At 30.3% G+C, this 18,430-nt stretch overlaps 1 protein-coding gene across 1 annotated transcript in view; it reads left to right on the top strand.

Moving 5' to 3' along the window:
• The window catches only part of LOC126772881 (uncharacterized), a 31,476-nt gene extending 14,474 nt beyond the window's left edge, over nucleotides 1-17,002 (top strand). The window contains exons 2-5 of the mRNA XM_050493487.1: nucleotides 895-1,051; nucleotides 10,764-10,883; nucleotides 11,984-12,032; nucleotides 16,686-17,002. Of these exons, the coding sequence (XP_050349444.1) occupies nucleotides 900-1,051; nucleotides 10,764-10,883; nucleotides 11,984-12,032; nucleotides 16,686-16,727 (363 nt within the window). The 5' untranslated portion in view covers nucleotides 895-899 and the 3' untranslated portion in view covers nucleotides 16,728-17,002. The remainder of the gene's footprint in view (nucleotides 1-894; nucleotides 1,052-10,763; nucleotides 10,884-11,983; nucleotides 12,033-16,685) is intronic.
• The last annotated feature ends 1,428 nt before the right edge of the window (nucleotides 17,003-18,430 follow it).

The raw sequence follows: 18,430 nt of genomic DNA on the forward strand, positions 1-18,430 counted from the left end.
ATGTATACAATACACATAACAAGCACATAAAATCGACATGGTGCTTGCCCGGATATCAAAGCGTGACTTTTTTATATTACAGGCCGGCAAACAAATGGACCACCTGATGGTAAGCAGTCACCATTACTCGTAGACATTGGCGATATAAGAAAAATTAACCATTCCTTAACAATACTAAGTATTACTATTTTGCAGTAGAATAAGCGGGTGGTACCTACCCAGGCGGGCTCGCGCAAGGCCCTACCTTCGGTTAATACCCGTCGTAGTTCTGACGGATATGCATATACGCTTAATAAATTAAATAAGTTTCGTTATTAGTTCCTCCCGCGTTTTAACATTAAGAGATTTACTAACATAGAAGAATGGAAACTTTAGCAATTTAACTAATATGAAAGTAAATCTAATACGTTCAAAAGTTTGTTCATATTTCATTTACATACCATTAAAAAAGCATCAATGTAATTGTAGACACGAGAGAGAGATAAGAATGACTAAGAATTCAGAATTCTAATTGACCGAATAACCTTATACCTTTGCCTGTCACGGATTTTAAAATTGGTTCTTTCGAAATTACTTAACGAAGCATTAAAATATCTTAATTATGTCGCGACCTTATACACGGTTCCTTTGATATGTATTATAATATAGGCAAAAGGAATGTATCAGCATAATTCCCTAGCTTCAGCCGCCCTTGCTCATTTTACCGTAAAATTCATTGATTAGAATTGTCAACCCTGAATTACAGTTGTGTCCATTTCATAACAATATTATTATAATTTGAAATGAAAGCTGAGACTATAGATTTATTGATATGTATATTTAAAAAAAAATGCCCATTCAGAATAAGTAGAAATTATTCTTGGTATAATTTAAACGTGTTTTGTTCTTTATCAGACATCATGCTCAACAAGAAGATTGTCTTCGCTATTGCCGTGGTGCTGGCCATGGTCTGTTTGGCCGAAGCTCGTGAGGACGGCCCTCATGATATGGCTGATGCTCTGCGCATGCTGCAGGAGCTGGACCGTCTTTACACTCAGGCTGCTAGACCAAGGTATGTTTGGATACTAAATATAAATTAAATATACAATATATATCACGCCTTAGAATGTATTTCAATATATCCAGTAGATTAATTCGATTCTTAAAACCTTTACGAAATTTAATGGATCGCCTTGAGTAATAGCTGACAGAAAACTGATATAAAACCCATACCATAAGCATGTAGACGTTTTATATTTAAACTTAACTATGTAATCTTTATTTCGTTGTTTTTTTGGCCTTATAATAATAATAACAGGTAAGTACAAGGTATAATTGGCACATTTTACGGCTTTTTTTGATTTTGAAATGACAAACGTAATTTATTATAACATACTTAAAATAAGTATATTAAAATATTATATTTCTTTCCTACATTAAATAAATAGGTGAATTAAAATGTTGTAAAAGCTTACGTTTTTTGTGACGTAATTAAAAAAAATAAAGCCTCATCCATATAACCCCTTTAGTATCAAGTAGATAAGGGCATTACATTTTCCTTTCATGTTTAATTCTATGCAATACCCTACATGATAGCTATCACCAAGTATTCAAGTGCTAAGTGTATTGTAGTGTTTTTGATAAATTACCTAAATAGGAATTGCTTTATATGCCAAATATTATCGCGGTTTTTCATCAGAGGGGAGATCAGCATATAACGACTTGGACTTCAGCCAACAATAGAGTGTTCTTGTTCAGTTTTGAAGCAGTTCAAGGAACTCTAGAGAATTCTATTACTTTTAAGATCACATATGCAATTTATGCTTAAAAATACGTTTAATATAATTATGCTTATCATGCTATCTTGATGATGATGATAACTGATTAAAACTCAAATGCCTTATTGATCTAGTAGCTAGTAGGTAGTAGATCATGAGGTCACGTGTTCAATTCGCGGATCAGGAAAATGGAAGTTAGGTTGGACTTTTTATCAATAAATCCTTAATAATAGCCAGGAGTTAGGTGGTTGGCAGTGACGTTTCCGTAATATACCATCTCTTTCCGGTCGTATCGAATTGCCGTCCTATCGGACTGTGTGAGCGATGAATTATGACCTGAGTTTGTATATAATTATATTGTGAATATTTTGGGCTGTCGGTTGGTCTACGTTGAGTATAGGACGTAGTCGAAATCGGTTTGTAGGATATCAGTATTATATGATAACAATACAATAAGTATTCAATATCTGTCATTCAATCATCTTCGAAAAGCTAAAAGATTGTAAAAAAATTTACCACTTTCAATCGACTTTTTCCAATGGAAATGAAATTAAGTTCCTAATTTTATATTTTAGCTTTTATTTCTAGTAACAGTCTCTTTATGTCCCACTACTGGGTTAAGGCCTCCTCTCCCTTTTGAGGAGAAGGTTTGGAGCTTATTCCACCACGCTGCTCCAATGCGGGTTGGAATACACATGTGGCTGAATTTCAGTGAAATTAGACACATGCAGGTTTCCTCACGATGATTTCCTTCATCGTCAAGCACGAGATGATTTATAATCACAAATTAAGCACATGAAAATACAGTGGTGCTTGCCCAAGTTTGAATCCACGATCATCGGTTAAGATTCACGCGCTCTTACCACTGGGCCATATCGGCTTTTACTTATAAGAAACTTATATTTTCATTAACCCCAACTAAGCGGATACGTATCAAGTATTATAATAAATTAAAACCAGTATATATGTTCAATAGTAGCACTTTACATTTGATATTTATGTAAGTCATATAAGATGAGATTCCATACTTTAATATGCTTGTGATGTTAAATCTGTATATATTAATAAAAATATTATAAGTTTGCGTCAGTATTAGTGATTTTGTATTCATACACATCTAAAATTCATTGTGGTATTCATCTTGGAAGCCATTAACAATGATAAAGGAAATAATGGATAATGAAATAACAATGGTTACAATTTATCCTATTCAAACTAGTTTTAAATGATCAATCGCTTATACATTGTCTTTTACTAATTGAGAAGCGATTAATTTGGACGTAAGACGATCGAATTCGCTTGGACAATGAAAACACAATAATTTTGTCTTAGTAATTTATTATGTTATTACTAAGCTTAATATGTGAACCAGTGCAGTTATACGAACAGGCCTCATATTATATAAAGATACAGATAACATTACCAAACATTGAAACAGTACAGTAACAGCCTGTTAATGTCCCACTGATGGGCTAAGGCTTATTCCACCACGCTGCTCCAATGCTGGTTGGTAGAATACACATGTGGCTAAATTTCAATGAAATTAGACACATGCAGGTTTCTTCACGATGTTTTCCTTCACCGTCAAACACGAGATTGAAACATTGGAATATCTATTCATATTCATACAATCAATCTAATTATTAATTAAATAATCCATTTTGCCCAAATATATCGAAGCGCGAACGTCGTCAAACATATGAGTTCGTTCAAGCCGTCATTAAAATAGTAACAATCAAAGCACCAGTGGTTTCTAAGCATCCGAAGTATTATATTATTAAAAATATGGAAAATACTATGAAAATATTGATTATTAATATTGTATCTTTGATATTCATGTTTGTTACATTACATATGAAGCTGACTGGACAATGTATTTGATCGTAGAAACGGAAATGACAGCGTAAGAACGCATGGTGTCAGTGACACCATGACGGGCTGTTTGCTTCTAATTTTTAAAAAATGCAATGAAATATTTGTATCATGAAATCAAGTCGTAAATATTATTAATTTGAAGTTATTAAAAATGTAGAAAAAAATTAAAATTCCTTGCATTTGCTACATAATCCCGGTCGAAGGATCTAAGGAAAGTTTGTAATCTTAACTTAAAGTGTACTTTAGAGGCGTAGGAGAAAAGTAATTAGGGGATGAAGTGAATAATTTAAGAGCTTATTTGACTTACCTTATTTTTTTTTTTTAATTTTCTTTTATTTGCACATTCGAGGCTTCATTTCTAAGGTACGATTTTAATTTCTCTTTACGTTTCATTTACAACCACTTAAATATATGTTATTTTCACAATCTTGAAGTTAAATACATTTAAGCTTTAATAATAAATTGCGATGGAATGATTTGGTATTATATAGTATAATAATAAAAGTAAAAGGCTTTCAAATGTTATTTATATGATTTCTTACATATGAAATATATGTACTGAACGTTAAATAGATATTATATTATTTATTTGAATAAAAAATCTTGATAATAATATTCAATTGATAGTCTAAGGAGCTAAGTTAGTATATTTGTCCCTTTAAAATCTTGAAAGGGAAGATAATTCCAAAAATAATAATAAAACTATATTATAAACTATATTATAATAATAACTATATATCTTGGAAACGTCTAATTATCAACAAAGCTGTTTATATTATATATGATTTAATTTAAAAATTTATTTTTTTTATTTTATCTAGTTTCATCTAACAGTTTAAGCTGAAATTTTGCACAATTTTACAAAAAATAACATTTTTGGCACATTTAAATTACAATATACATAAGTAATATTATTTGTATTATGTTTCTATATTTTTACTTAGTATTATTGTGACCTATTTCTTTCACAAAAAATTAATTTACGCCTGACCCTTAACAACATTTGATTTTACTATAAAGAAAAATAAGCTTTAAGTTCTAAACGATAAAGGCAAAAATTGTGAGATCTGTGTGATTATGATGCAATTTTCAAACCATTCTACTCAAAGGCTGGTCATATCCGGGTTTGTTAAACAACATTTACGCCGTGAAACGGATTAACTGTACCACTACCGCTTCTTTTAAAATTTGCTAAACTACGTCGTTTTTTTAAAGCTACTATAAGATATTTAGAACAATTATTTTAGAAGAAAATAAATAATATAGATAATACTTTATAATTAAATATAATTTATTTAAATGTGTCAAGCGTGTTCCTCGATCCATGTTATTACGTTCGTTGATACGATAACGTTTTGATGCGGGTTAACCAAAGAGGAATGTTCCTTTTACTTTGAGATTTACTTCGTGATACGGGCGTCTATAGTCTACCACACATGGTTGGATTATTTCAGCGATACAGTTATTTTTTCCAACGTTTTATCTAGAATTGTACGACTTAAATGCAGACTTTAGGAAATATATATATTTTTTCTAATAGCATATGGGCCACCTGATGGTAAGTGATCACCAACGCCCATAGACATTGGAATTGTAAGAAATGTAAAACATCGCCAATGTGCCACCGACCTTGGGAACTAAGATGTTATGTCCCTTGTGCCTTTAATTACACTGGCTCACTCGCCCTTCAAATCGGAACACGTCAATACCAAGTACTGTTTTACAGTAGAATATCTGATGAGTGGGTGGTACCTATCCAGACGAACTTGCACTAAGCCCTACCATCGAATCATTATCGATGTAAGGGATGGTTAATATTCCTATAGTGCAAATATTTATTTACATTGGTGACATTATGACCACAGCCAATGTGTATGGACATTGGGTGACCACTTGCCATTAGAAACACATGCCTTGTCTGCCTTCTTTCTTCTTCTTCGAGTGACATTCCGACTAGCGAAGGTTGGCAGTCAGCGAAAGAGTTCGGCAGCACTCGCAATTTCCGTCCGTTGTCTGCCTATCTATTATAAAAAAATATTATCGCATTTCAATAACGTTAGTATTGAATATTAATTGTTATCTTGTTATCATTTAATCAAAAATATTAATTAATATTTCAGAGAGTTAGATCTGTGTTAATTTGTGAGTCGTTGACATTATTAATTATTTTGATAATAAAGATGGTGTTTTATTGATTGTTATATAATTCCTAATCACTCAAAATCATTAGGAACATTTCATTATCGTTTTGATCACCTAATAATTACTAGTAACAGTCACTGACGCCCGTATAAAGACATCATGCTTGGAGAATAGCCGAGATGGCCTAGTGGTTAGAACGCGTGAATCTTAAACGAAGATCGTGGCCCGAGCAAGCACCACTGAATTTTTATGTGCTTAATTTGTGTTTATAATTCATCCCGTGCTTGACGGTAAAGGAAAACATCGTGAGGAAACCTGCATGTGTTTAATGTCATTGAAATTATGCCACATGTGTATTCTACCAACCAGCATTGGAGCAGCGTGGTGGAATAAGCTCCAAACCTTCTCCTCAAAAGGGCGAGGAGGCCTTAGCCCCGCAGTGGGACATAAACAAGCTATTACTGTACAAGTCCTTGTCAAAATCTCTATTCAATATGGAAACGTAACTTAAAAATTTCACGTTTTTTTTTTTTAATTTTTCGTTGTACATTTTTATTTTATTCGAAACAGCCTGTTGATTGTTTTGTTTCCAAATTATTAAGGGTATCGTATCGTATCGTAGGTATCGTAAATTCTTGTCCGTCATTTTAACTGGAATATGCATTTATACAGTCTAAAATATTTCCATCTCTCATAATAATCTACATAATACAAGAGTAGACCTACATACTTTGATGAATTACTGTAGAATGCAAATGTGGTGTAAAATACATTCGTAATTCCACTGGACGAAGCGTGACATTACAGAGGACGAGATAGGCCAGATGACAGCAGAAAATTACTGTTCACGAGTTGAACATCAGCCGTTGTCCTCTGGGAAAATTGTAATAGAAATGTTGGAAAGCGCTTGGATATATCAAATATGAGGTACAGCTTTATGTTTTAGTTAAATAATATTACGTTTGACAATTCAACTGATGTCATCGAAAAAAGTTAAGAAGTTTTAATGAGGAAGTTTAATGTTCAAGATTTATTTACGGTCGGTGTTTTTGACAGAATTGTGTTATAATCCCAAGTTTTAAAAAAGTACCAATATTAGTTTTTTTTTTTAAATTCCATAGCTCGGATAACAAATCAGAAACTATTTAAAAAAATGAAAATGATTTTGGTTTGCGAAGTCGTGGTATATAATTCGTCTTTTAATTAAAAACTTCGTAACTACCACCTATGGTTTTTCCTCACGTATTACACGAACACAATATAATAAAAGTTTTTCTTTTAAAACTTGAATTCTTATATCTTGGAGACGAGGTAGGAACTCGTTTGAACTACCATGTTACTGCTACTGCTAACAGTAAAATCATCTATTAAATTCTTTAGTTGGTTCTATTGCAATCATTATAGAAGAAATAGACAAGCACAATTTTGAAATACATTTTATTTTACACATTTATTTCTTTTTTTACCGTGACCGTAACGATAGGTCTTATTTTCTTACTTTAATAAAATTAAATTTCTATATGGAAATAATTTTTTTTCATTCCCCATCAAATAATTAAAGATTACAATGGTATATGGTGTGATACGTGTGATAATTCAATGTTGGTGGATAAATAATGTTTATATATAAGAATATCAACAAAAAATTTTTTATAATATGTCCCGTTTGTGACATATTTGTAAAAGAGTAGTATGTAAGTCCAAACAATATTCCATTTGAAAAAGAAAACAATTATTACGTTTTGTGTTATGCGAAAGTCCAACGTTAAGGGAAATATGCATTCATTTAGGAATTATTAACATATTTTATTAAGTTTGAAACTTAAGTAAAATTATGTAATAGAACCTCCACTGACACCTCTTCTCGAAGTATTTGATAACTTGCTTTGAACCATAAATCTAGAACCTGACAACCAAAGGTGTTCAATTGTTCATAGTGGTTTTCGATTAAGTCGAAGTATCTAATTGGAATAGTTTCAGATTTATATATATATATATATATATATATATATATATATATATATATATATATATATTTATAATTTAATCGAACTGTCTTAAGTAACTACTAAGTTTCTTGCCGATCCTTCTCGGTAGAATCTACATTCCGAACTGGAGGTAGCTTTACATTTAATCCTGTAAAATTACGATTCTTGTTGAAAATTGCTTGCTAAAGTCTACTGGAAAATACTGTTATAGTTTTGATTTCAATATAAAATTCAAAAATAGAATTAATTATTGAAAAAAAGTAATAATGAAAGTGAACCTAACTCTATTGCAACTGAAAGTTCTACATGAAGCTGAAGTTGAGGCAAATAAGAAACTTTTTATAAACTCTAATGAGAACTGCTGATTCTTGAAAAGGTTGCATGAATTTCATTCTATATATCTCCAATTCACATACATCGTATAAAACTTTTAAATATATCACAAATTATTTACATATATTATAAATATTATATTAATAAAATCTATAACTTTGTCACATTAAAACTTATTCTTAGATTATAATAAAACTTTGAAAACATATCACTTATATATTTTTAATTAATGAAATAAAATTAGCAACGTGACAAATTATGAAATCGTTTAAATTATGTTAAAAAACAGCACGTTTTTCATAAAAAAAGGAATACAGAATTGCACTTTTAAAATGTTCCAACACTTTTGTATTCTAATCCCTTATCGTAGTAATGGTGCTACGCATTATTGCGAAATGTTTCCTACGTGACGTGTTATGAAGGCTCATGAAAAGCGAGTTCAAGTTACAGGCGGTAACTTAAGTTGGAAAGAGAAGGTATTACTGTGATAGTATTCTAGAATAATTATAAGATATATTGTTGCTAGATATTATTATAATTAACTTCGATTATTTATGATATAAAAATGATATTTTGCAAAAGTTTTCAAGTATTGTTTAAATAGACTTAGAGGCAATGTATTACTACCAAAATAGCTGATTACGAGGAAATGCGTGTTAGTAAATAGATATTATTTTACTTTCCCTAATTATTAACTTTGACTTTGTAAAAAAAAAATACATTTTGACACTGAAAAAATACAAGAAAATTTAAATTTTATTTTGTTATTAAATTATATTTTTATTATGTTTTATTTAAATAATGAATAATTTATTTATTTGTTAATTTACATCAGGTACATCAATAATACTATTTAATTTTTTGTTGTTGTCACCTAAAATTTAAATGAATACAAAAAGTATGGAATGAAAACATTAAAACTGCATAAATTTTAATACTGGTCTTTGTTATATAAAAAATCTATATTTTAATGGAGATCAGTCCTTCTTAACGATAACTTAATAGATATATAATGATAAAATGACACTGATTTGACTAATTTGTTTCAAACTATTTTAATTGTTTTCTAATATTCTTAATATTCCTGTTATACTTTTGTTCCATTCTCAAAAATGAATCTTGTGAGAAGTGACACATACTCTATAATTCTTAATCTTACAACAATATTTTTTATTTGATAGAATTAAGTTTTGTAATGTTAATGAAAAAAATGTTTTTGTATTCATTACTATCTTGGTATTAGCCCGATTTCGAATCCCCTATCCTCTTGTAACATCCTCATATTCCATATATCCGAACATAGTTATTTAACTACAAAACAGTTACAATAAATTACTTAATTTTTGTTTTAATGTACGATAAATTATAGATATTGTCTGTAAATGTAAAAAAAATATAATTTTGATTTAATTTATAAGCCATATGTTCTTTAAGCCTAAAGGCTCGTATTATTTGCAGGCAATTGTCGGCAGCCTTTCGCAGACCATTGAATTCGGTATTTGAAATTTGAGAGCTAACGTATTAATTTTACGGGGTTAATTAAGTGTTTTGCCAGTAGCAATCAATTACTGGAATGAATTCGTTTATGTGTATATTTTAGAATTAATTTAAGTTAATGAAAAAAATATATATTTAAAAAAACCTTTCGATACACATGTGATTCTTCCTTGTTATACAAATTTTGGAAATCAATTGAGTACGTGTCATACTGGCGTAATATACGACTTCTATCTTTGTTATAGCACACATTGACATTGACTATTTTGGTCTTTATAATTAAGAGTGTTTTATATAATAACAGAAACAGAATGTTTAATTACTTATTCCATTTTTAAATATAAAATATTTCAAACTCACGTAATGCTTCAAACATTTTAGAAAAATAAAAATGTTTAAGTTTCGATATAGTCGTCAAAAAATCCTCATAAAGTTATGCTTGCGTCACTAAATGAGTCAGTGAAGTGTCACATTAATTAGCAATGTATCGATATTGGCTTATCGATAAACATATCGTGATTAATGTATACTTTACTTAACAATATTCTGATTAGATTGTAACCCGTGTTAAACGTTATTACAAAAAAGTTAAGAGTCCGTGACGAATTCGCAAAACATTTTGCATGTCATGTTTTCTTTCAGCTTCAGTTTTTGTTTACAGAATGCGACGTTTTCAGAAAATCCAACCTATTTGATATTGTCAATACCCCCTAAATCACATACAACAATAATTTAAATCAAGACATTCCTAATACTGGTGGTAGGGCTTTGTGCAAGCTCGTCTGGGTAGGTACCACCCACTCACCAGATATTCTACCGCAAAACAGCAATACTTGATATTGTTGTGTTCCGGTTTGAAGGGTGAGTGAGCCAGTGTAATTACAGGCACAAGGGACATAAAATCTTAGTTCCCAAGGTTGGTGGCGCATTGGATATGTAAGCGATGGTTGACATTTCTTACAATGCCAATGTCTAAGAGCGTTGGTGACCACTTACCATCAGGTGGCCCATATGCTCGTCCGCCTTCCTATTCTATAATAAAAAAAAAAAAAAAATTAAATTTCGACATACTTCAATCAAATTGTAAGACTCCGATTTTTAAATCGGTGCCGTATCTTGGTCGACGCTAGTGTTGTGATTACATGTCATATCGATATCGATATATTGGCAGGATTGACCGCCGTGACGTTGCGGATGGAGATCGCGTCGACCCAGACTTGTTAGATCGTGCCGTGCGGCTCCTCCAGCTGCAGAAACTAGACCGCATTTACTCCTACCACACCCGACCAAGGTACGATATCGATGTTTCCCGACCCTTCCCTATTTCCTCCAGACCATGATGATTAAAATAGGATCCATGTTTTATTTCTCGTACTCCCTGTTATGGCGGTATTAACCTTGATCAAAGGTAGGGGTTTCAACTATTCAAATGTTATCAAAGACGTTATTTAAATCTTGTATAGTAAAGAATTCAGTAACATTTTACGCCCTATAAAATGCTTATACTCGTATTTAATTATATTAACTGTGGTGATTATAGTAAGCAGGTGACTCTGGTTTAAGTAGAACAGATTATAATTAAATTGACATTCTAAAATTTTAATCAAATTCGTTTCAATCACATTTTTTATTATATGACGTTTAAAAATGTTGTATTGTTTTTTTTTCTATCAATTTTTAGGTCCTTTAAAACAAGGCAGTATATTTGCTATACTTGTAATACGATAGAAATAACATTTTCAATTAAATATACATTGTATCACAATAATTAAGAGATTCATTTAAAGTGTTACTTGCAAGTGCGGCTTGCAACAATTCAATTAATAAATTCAATTTCGAGTGACTAAATTTTATTTAACAGTCAAGCTTTTAATTTAGATAATACAAACTAAACAATATTAGTCTTACTTAAACATGATGTCGGTTTGTTTATGATTTCATTTTTAATACTTGTATTAAGATTATTAACTAGACAAATAACATGACTCCAGTAGATGAAATTGTAACGCAATGGCACTGTTGTGATATTTTTTGGGGTTTCTTAGTATGTATATGAGTGTATGTGTGTTACTTACTTTCTTGATTGTAGATTTTTTAGTATTTCTTTTATTGAATATTTATAAGGCTCATTTATATCGTGTTATACGATCATGTCATCTATGAATATTGTTAATTATTTCGCGATTGTATTGAAGAATGCCGTTGGTGGCTTATTTTTTTAATTATATTTAGAACATATAATATATATATTGAAATTACATTATTTTAATTGTTCTAAGAATATGTTTCTTATATTATGGTAAGAAAAAAATAAATAATCAATTGGTTTAAGTGCGGATTATAAAAATTAAAATACGTGTTCAATATTAACATGATTATTTTTTTCGACAGGTTTGGCAAACGCTCTGACGCTTTCTCCAACTGGGCTAAGGATCTAGAAGTGAGTATATAGCTTACTTTCAATTTGAAAATTGACGTTGACAGTTTATTCAGAGAAATGAAGCTTATATCATTTGAAAGGTATATATATCACATGTATATAGTGCACAAATATTTGAGTCGAATATTGGTCCGAATAAATAGGTATGTATTGTATGCTATACGAGCTTACAGAAATTCAAAGTTAAAAATCTTTATTCAATATAGAAGCGATACACTTGCTTATTGGTTGTCATAAGTCTACCACCGGTTCGGAAATAAACATCTCAGACGTGAGAAGAACCGGCAAAGAAACTCAGCGAAAGGCGAAAGACCTCCATACAGCAATATTTTATATTGTTCCGGTTTAAAGGGTGAATAAGCCAGCCACATACGATATACAAGCGATATACAAAATGGTTAATATCATTTGCCTACCTATTTCCTATAACCCGCATTGGAGCAGCGTGGTGGAATAAGCTCCAAACCTTCTCCTCAAAAGGGAGAGGAGGCCTTAGCCCAGCAGTGGGACATTAACAGGCTGTTACTGTACCTATTTCCTATTAAAACCTATAAAAATAACAAATATATATTTATTTTAAATACATAAATATATATTTTCGAAAGTCATCTCGATTACTTTGTAAATTAAGGATATTATATTTTCTGGATCAAAGTAATTTTCATTTTGTAAAGTACTCTTCGCTATAAAACTGACGGGTTTCTAACAGATATATTTTACATAGAGTAACCTAAAAATATCACCGTAATGTTGTTAATTTTATTAAAATATAAGCACTTTTTTTATTATTTTCCTTATAAACCGTGAGACCCAATTTGTAGTTGTCCCTTTTCTCTCTTTTAATGGAACAATTAATATTAATAATAAGAGTCATTAATGGAAAATTCTTTATTTTGTATACCGAAAAGAAAATAATAACTGTGTTATATCAAAAAAATATTTTTTAACAAATCAAAGAAAATAATAATAATAATATGTATCAAATTTTTAAGCAATTTTGTCAAATAAGCAAATAATTCATTAATTAAGATTACACAATTGCTTTTGTAAAACAAATACATAATGACCTACTGCCATAATCTCTGCGTGATGCCTCTTGAAATTATTATATTCATAGCTATCTTCTATCGTATGTAAATCCAAATAATAACTATACAAAGCTTAAAGACAAATTATGCGAAAACTTTACATCATTTTATCGTACGTCATAATATACATTTCTTTGGTTGTATTCGGATATCCGGTTTTAGATAAAAGTACAAAGTAATCATGTATGTAGTATATAACTAGCCTGTTATTTCATAAGGGATAAAAGAGTCCGCAGTAAATAAGACAAAATTCTCAGTACGTTTGGTTTAATATTACTTAACGTATGTTATATTATTTCTACGTTGTTTGAAATGGAAATTAGATTTGGCATTTGTCGTTATTTTTGTATAATTATTTCTTTTTAGTTAAAAATATGTTAATAAATAAATTATATTTCATTATACTATGAAAACCCTAATTATCAGAAAAAGTGAGCTTACTATAATAATTTTGTAGTTAAAGGTATTTTTTATTTTTGAGAACAATTATAATTGTTGAGAACGATACGACCAAGTAAAATATTAATAATAAATACATGCCCGCCTGAGTGGGTATCACGTACTCACCAAATATTCGACTGCCAAACTGCAATAGAACTGTTGTGTTCCGCTTTAAAGGATGAGTGAGCCATTCGGACGATACACGAACATAAGGGATGCAACGTCTAAGTTCTTAAGGTCGTTGGTGCATTGATGTTAGAGACAGTTACTTAAAATTTCTTATGAAGCCAATGTCCATGCGTGATGGCGATTACCGCTATTTTAAATTAAAAAAATCACTTCACTGGCTTTAAAATAAAAAATATATTGTGAGATAATTTTCAATTCGATTTTTTTAACACCCAAAATGTAAAATACTAGAATGTTTCTACCCACCAACGATATAAGAAATGCGAAAGTGCATCTGTTTCTCTCAATCGACGAGTATCGAATATATCTCTCAAAGACACCGTAACTACGATTGAAATAAATTTTAATGTTCATTCAATAATATTCAACATTCATATTAAAATCATTCAATATTTATGAATATATTTACAGTATACGCGCTTACTTGCATTTGAAAGGGATTTTAAAATAGCTTACGACCACAATATGAGCTCATTGAATATCCCTCTGATATTACGTCCGCCTGCCATTTATGTGCAATGGGATTTACTTTAGATATTTATTACTTTATAGTCAAGTTTTCTTTGTTATTAACGTAATAATTTTCCAGAAACGTTGCATATAAGCGATGGTTGGTTAACCACGTGTTTATGTACGCAATATATCATAATATATGAATCAATAGCTGATTCTTTTTGAAATTGAATTAGTTTTACGTATGACGTAAGTAATACCTACTCTGATATGTTGGAAGTTTAATTAAATTATGAATGAAATAACTAGGTTTCGAGTGAACGGTAATAATTTATTTCTTTCTTTTATTAAATAGGTTTATATACTGGTAAATGATCGATTTACATTGGTACTGTTAGAAATATTAATCATACCTTACATCGCCAATGCACCACAAATCTTATGAACTACGATGTTATGTCTCTTGTGTCTGTAGTTACACTGGGTCACTAATCCTTCAAACCAGAACACAACAATACTAAGTATTGTTGTGACGTGGTAGAATATGACGTGTTGGTTGGGTGGTACCTATCCAGCTTAGCCCTGTCACCAAGTTAACTCTGGATATGCAAACAAATATATTATGTTACATAATAATTTACTATAATTTACCTTCTTCTCATAAAAGGAGAGGAAGCCTTAGCCCAGAAGTGGGACATCCACAGGCTGTTATTTACTTACTTATAATTTAATTATTATCATGATCATAATTTCATGGTCTTTGCCGAGTGCCTTTAAATTCCATTGACTTGTGTCGCTATGTGTTTTTATTTATTAAAAAAAAAAAAAAAAATTAAGTATAGGTAGGCGGACGAGCATGTGGGCCAACTGATGGTAAGTGGTCACCAACGCCCATAGATATCACCATTGTATGAAACGTTAACCATCGCTTACATCGCCAATACGCCACCAATTATGATTTTGAATCGTAGTAAGACTTTGTTTGGACGTTGATTGTTAAAACTAAAAACGATTTTCAGTTATACACAATAAGATTTAATGCCCTTACTTAAAAACTTTGCGTGGCGGTTGTTTAAACATTTCCCTCTGTCCGTCATTATTGATTTGAAATTCGTAAGAAAAGGACGCATCATTGTATAACAAAACACCAGCTTATAATATTAATTATAAGTAAATCAATAAATAATTTACAATATAACTTAGTATGAATATAGCCGAGATGGCTTATTGGTTAGAACGCGTGAATCTTAACCGATGATCGTGGGTTCAAACTCGTTCAAGCACCCCTGAATTTTCATGTGCTTAATATGTTATTATAATTAATCTCGAGCTTTATAGTGAACTAAAACATCAGAAAGAAAAATGCATGTGTCTAATTTTACTGAAATTCGGTCACATGTGTATTCCACCAACCCGCATTGGACCAGCGTAGTGAAATAAGTTCCAAATCGTCTCCTCAAAAAGGGAGAGGAGGCCTTAGCCCAGCAGTGGGACAGGCTGATACGACGACGATGACGATATAACTTAGAATGAATTAAATTTTCTATGAATAATAAAAAACAAATTGAATACAAATTATATTACGCACTAACGAAGTAATAATATTTAATTAATATAATGAATATTAATTATATAATATTTTGAAATTCAATCAAACCTTAATTACGCTTAATGCGATAAAATAATTAATATATTAATATTGTGTATTATGTTTCGGTAACATTCAAAATTATCGGTTCAACGTTCTAATAGAATTACTTGTATATTGGTAAATTAGATACTCGAAAATGTATTAAAATCTATTGTATTTATATATAATATTTGCCTTCTACGTATATTTTAATTTGCTTTCTATGTATGTAAGTATAGTGGTTTACATTATGAATTATAACAGTCCGGACATCCGTATCCATAAATGTTTAATTAAGGAAGAGATTTTGAGTTTATTTCACCATACACCATGCTCTGCTGATGGTTATGGAATATGATAGCACATATGAAAATATTTGATCTAACTAAGCTAATCTACATTGGTAGTTCATTATTTCATTTCGTTTGTAAGCAACTAGTGTTAACGTACGTCTGAATTTGAACCCACGATGTTCGATTTGTATTCAACTGTTACATCTCTCAAATGAACAAAGCAGGAGATTTTAAAGAAATTTCTTAAAAATAACCAATGTGAAGAATAATATATTTGCGACTTAATAAAATCCATGATATATATATCCAATTAAAGATGAAAGTTAATATATTTTTTACTAAAAGCTATAACGCTCTTTATTCCTCTAATAATGCGTAAAGCTAGGAGTAGATTCAGGACCGAACCTGGGACTATCCAATAGCTCGTAAGCCGAATTAAAATTTGAAAATGAATTTACTTTATTATTTAATTTAAAAATAATATTTAATATATAATACTATATGTACTTTGGAGAACAATTTGGTCACAGTTAATAATAATAATATTAATTTATTCCAGAAGCCGGATATACCCGCTTGGCTGGCCTATGCCAGGAGATGAGGGGCGCAACGTCATCGAGTCCACATATAAACTTAACAATGTACTATCATAAACGCAACACTAAATGGTTTTACAATAGCTACTAATACTATTTCAATTTGTCATGTAATCTTTGATCCAATTGTTAATCACTTCAGTTGAGCTTTTATTTCAATGAACTAAGCCCTTTATTATTTGTAGGTACTTAGTATTTCTAATCATATAGTAACCGTAGATAGTATTAGTCAATAACATCAATTGTACCATTTCAATTAATCATTATAATGTTATAAATACATGCAATTGATAAAACGTAATTTTAATATGTTGTTTTTTTTTTCATTCCTGACGTTACGGAGTCTCTCATAAATCTTTTTCTAAAATTATTTCGCCGTAACAGCTTGTGAATATACAGGTGGCAATTTCAGTGAAATTAGAGACATGCAGATTTCCTCACGACGCTTACCTTCACCGTAAAGCACGAGATGAAATATAATCACAAATTAAGCACATGATAATTCAGTGGTGCTTGCCCGGGTTTGAGCCTACAAACATCGGTTAAAATTTACGCGTTCTTACCACTGGGCCGTCTGGGCTTTAATTATTTATAGCCGAGATTATAATAATTTGTTATTATTTAATTACATAAACTATTTTGAAACAATCAGTGAAACAAAAAACACAATTTTTTATTGTGATCTGCGGTTATTTTAACGGTTTTAACAAAATTAAAAAAAAGAAAAAATGTATCAGTAAATACATGTAAAAAATTAAATTGAGTATATCGCGATTTTTGTTTTTACCAATAATAAAAGGCAGCTTCGCTTCGTGTTAGATGTGTGCAAAAAAGAAAAAGTTGAGTACAATAAATAACATGAATATCGTGTGTGTGAATCTATATCGTGAACTACAAATAGACCTTTAAAGAACTCTGTTGATTTAACGCATACGAAATAGTTTTTGGTGCATGAATTGCGTGTGGAGCTCTCGATCGAACGAAAAAATTCTTTGAGTTAAAACTGATTGTACAAAGGATGTTTTTTTTCTATTTCGTCTTTTGTTTCATCTTCGCAAAGGACCTTTACAAAACTGCTAAATATTTGATATGTAAGTCTTCACAAAAAAAAATGGTAACTTTTGAATTTTCCAAAGGATTTGATGGCAAACTTTTGTTTTATCACCCTTAGTCATCAACGAAAATTTCAGTTCACAATACAGAAATTGCCAACGGTTTCATTCATAATACGTAAGAAATAAAACACTATTTTTATGTGTTATCTTTTATCCATTCTAATTAATCTGTGTCAGTACATCGAGGTATTATTAAATAGGTGACTAGCTTACAAGTAAGCACAGAGTTTAATTAAAATACTATATCGATATAGTAATGCATCAAACATATTTTTTTAACACAAGAAATTGACGAGTGTCCTCCGCACAAGCACCTATACAACCGTACATTTATACGAACTTATAATTAATCACACTTAAAATTAACGTTTTAATTCTATTTCTTAATACTATGTGAAAAAATACAAGCCATAACTATTATCAAAACCTTTTTTTTTTAATTTTTCAAATATAAGTAGAGTTTAAGTAAATTCATTTAAACTGTAATTTGATTTGTAGTTCTTAATTACGGTGGTCATTAATAAGAAAAGAAACAAAATATGCATATGTAATATAAAGTATATAAGTGTTATATAAGATATCTAAAGATGTAA

Source organism: Nymphalis io, chromosome 13 (genome assembly GCF_905147045.1).
Source record: "Nymphalis io chromosome 13, ilAglIoxx1.1, whole genome shotgun sequence".
Taxonomy (NCBI): domain Eukaryota; kingdom Metazoa; phylum Arthropoda; class Insecta; order Lepidoptera; family Nymphalidae; genus Nymphalis; species Nymphalis io.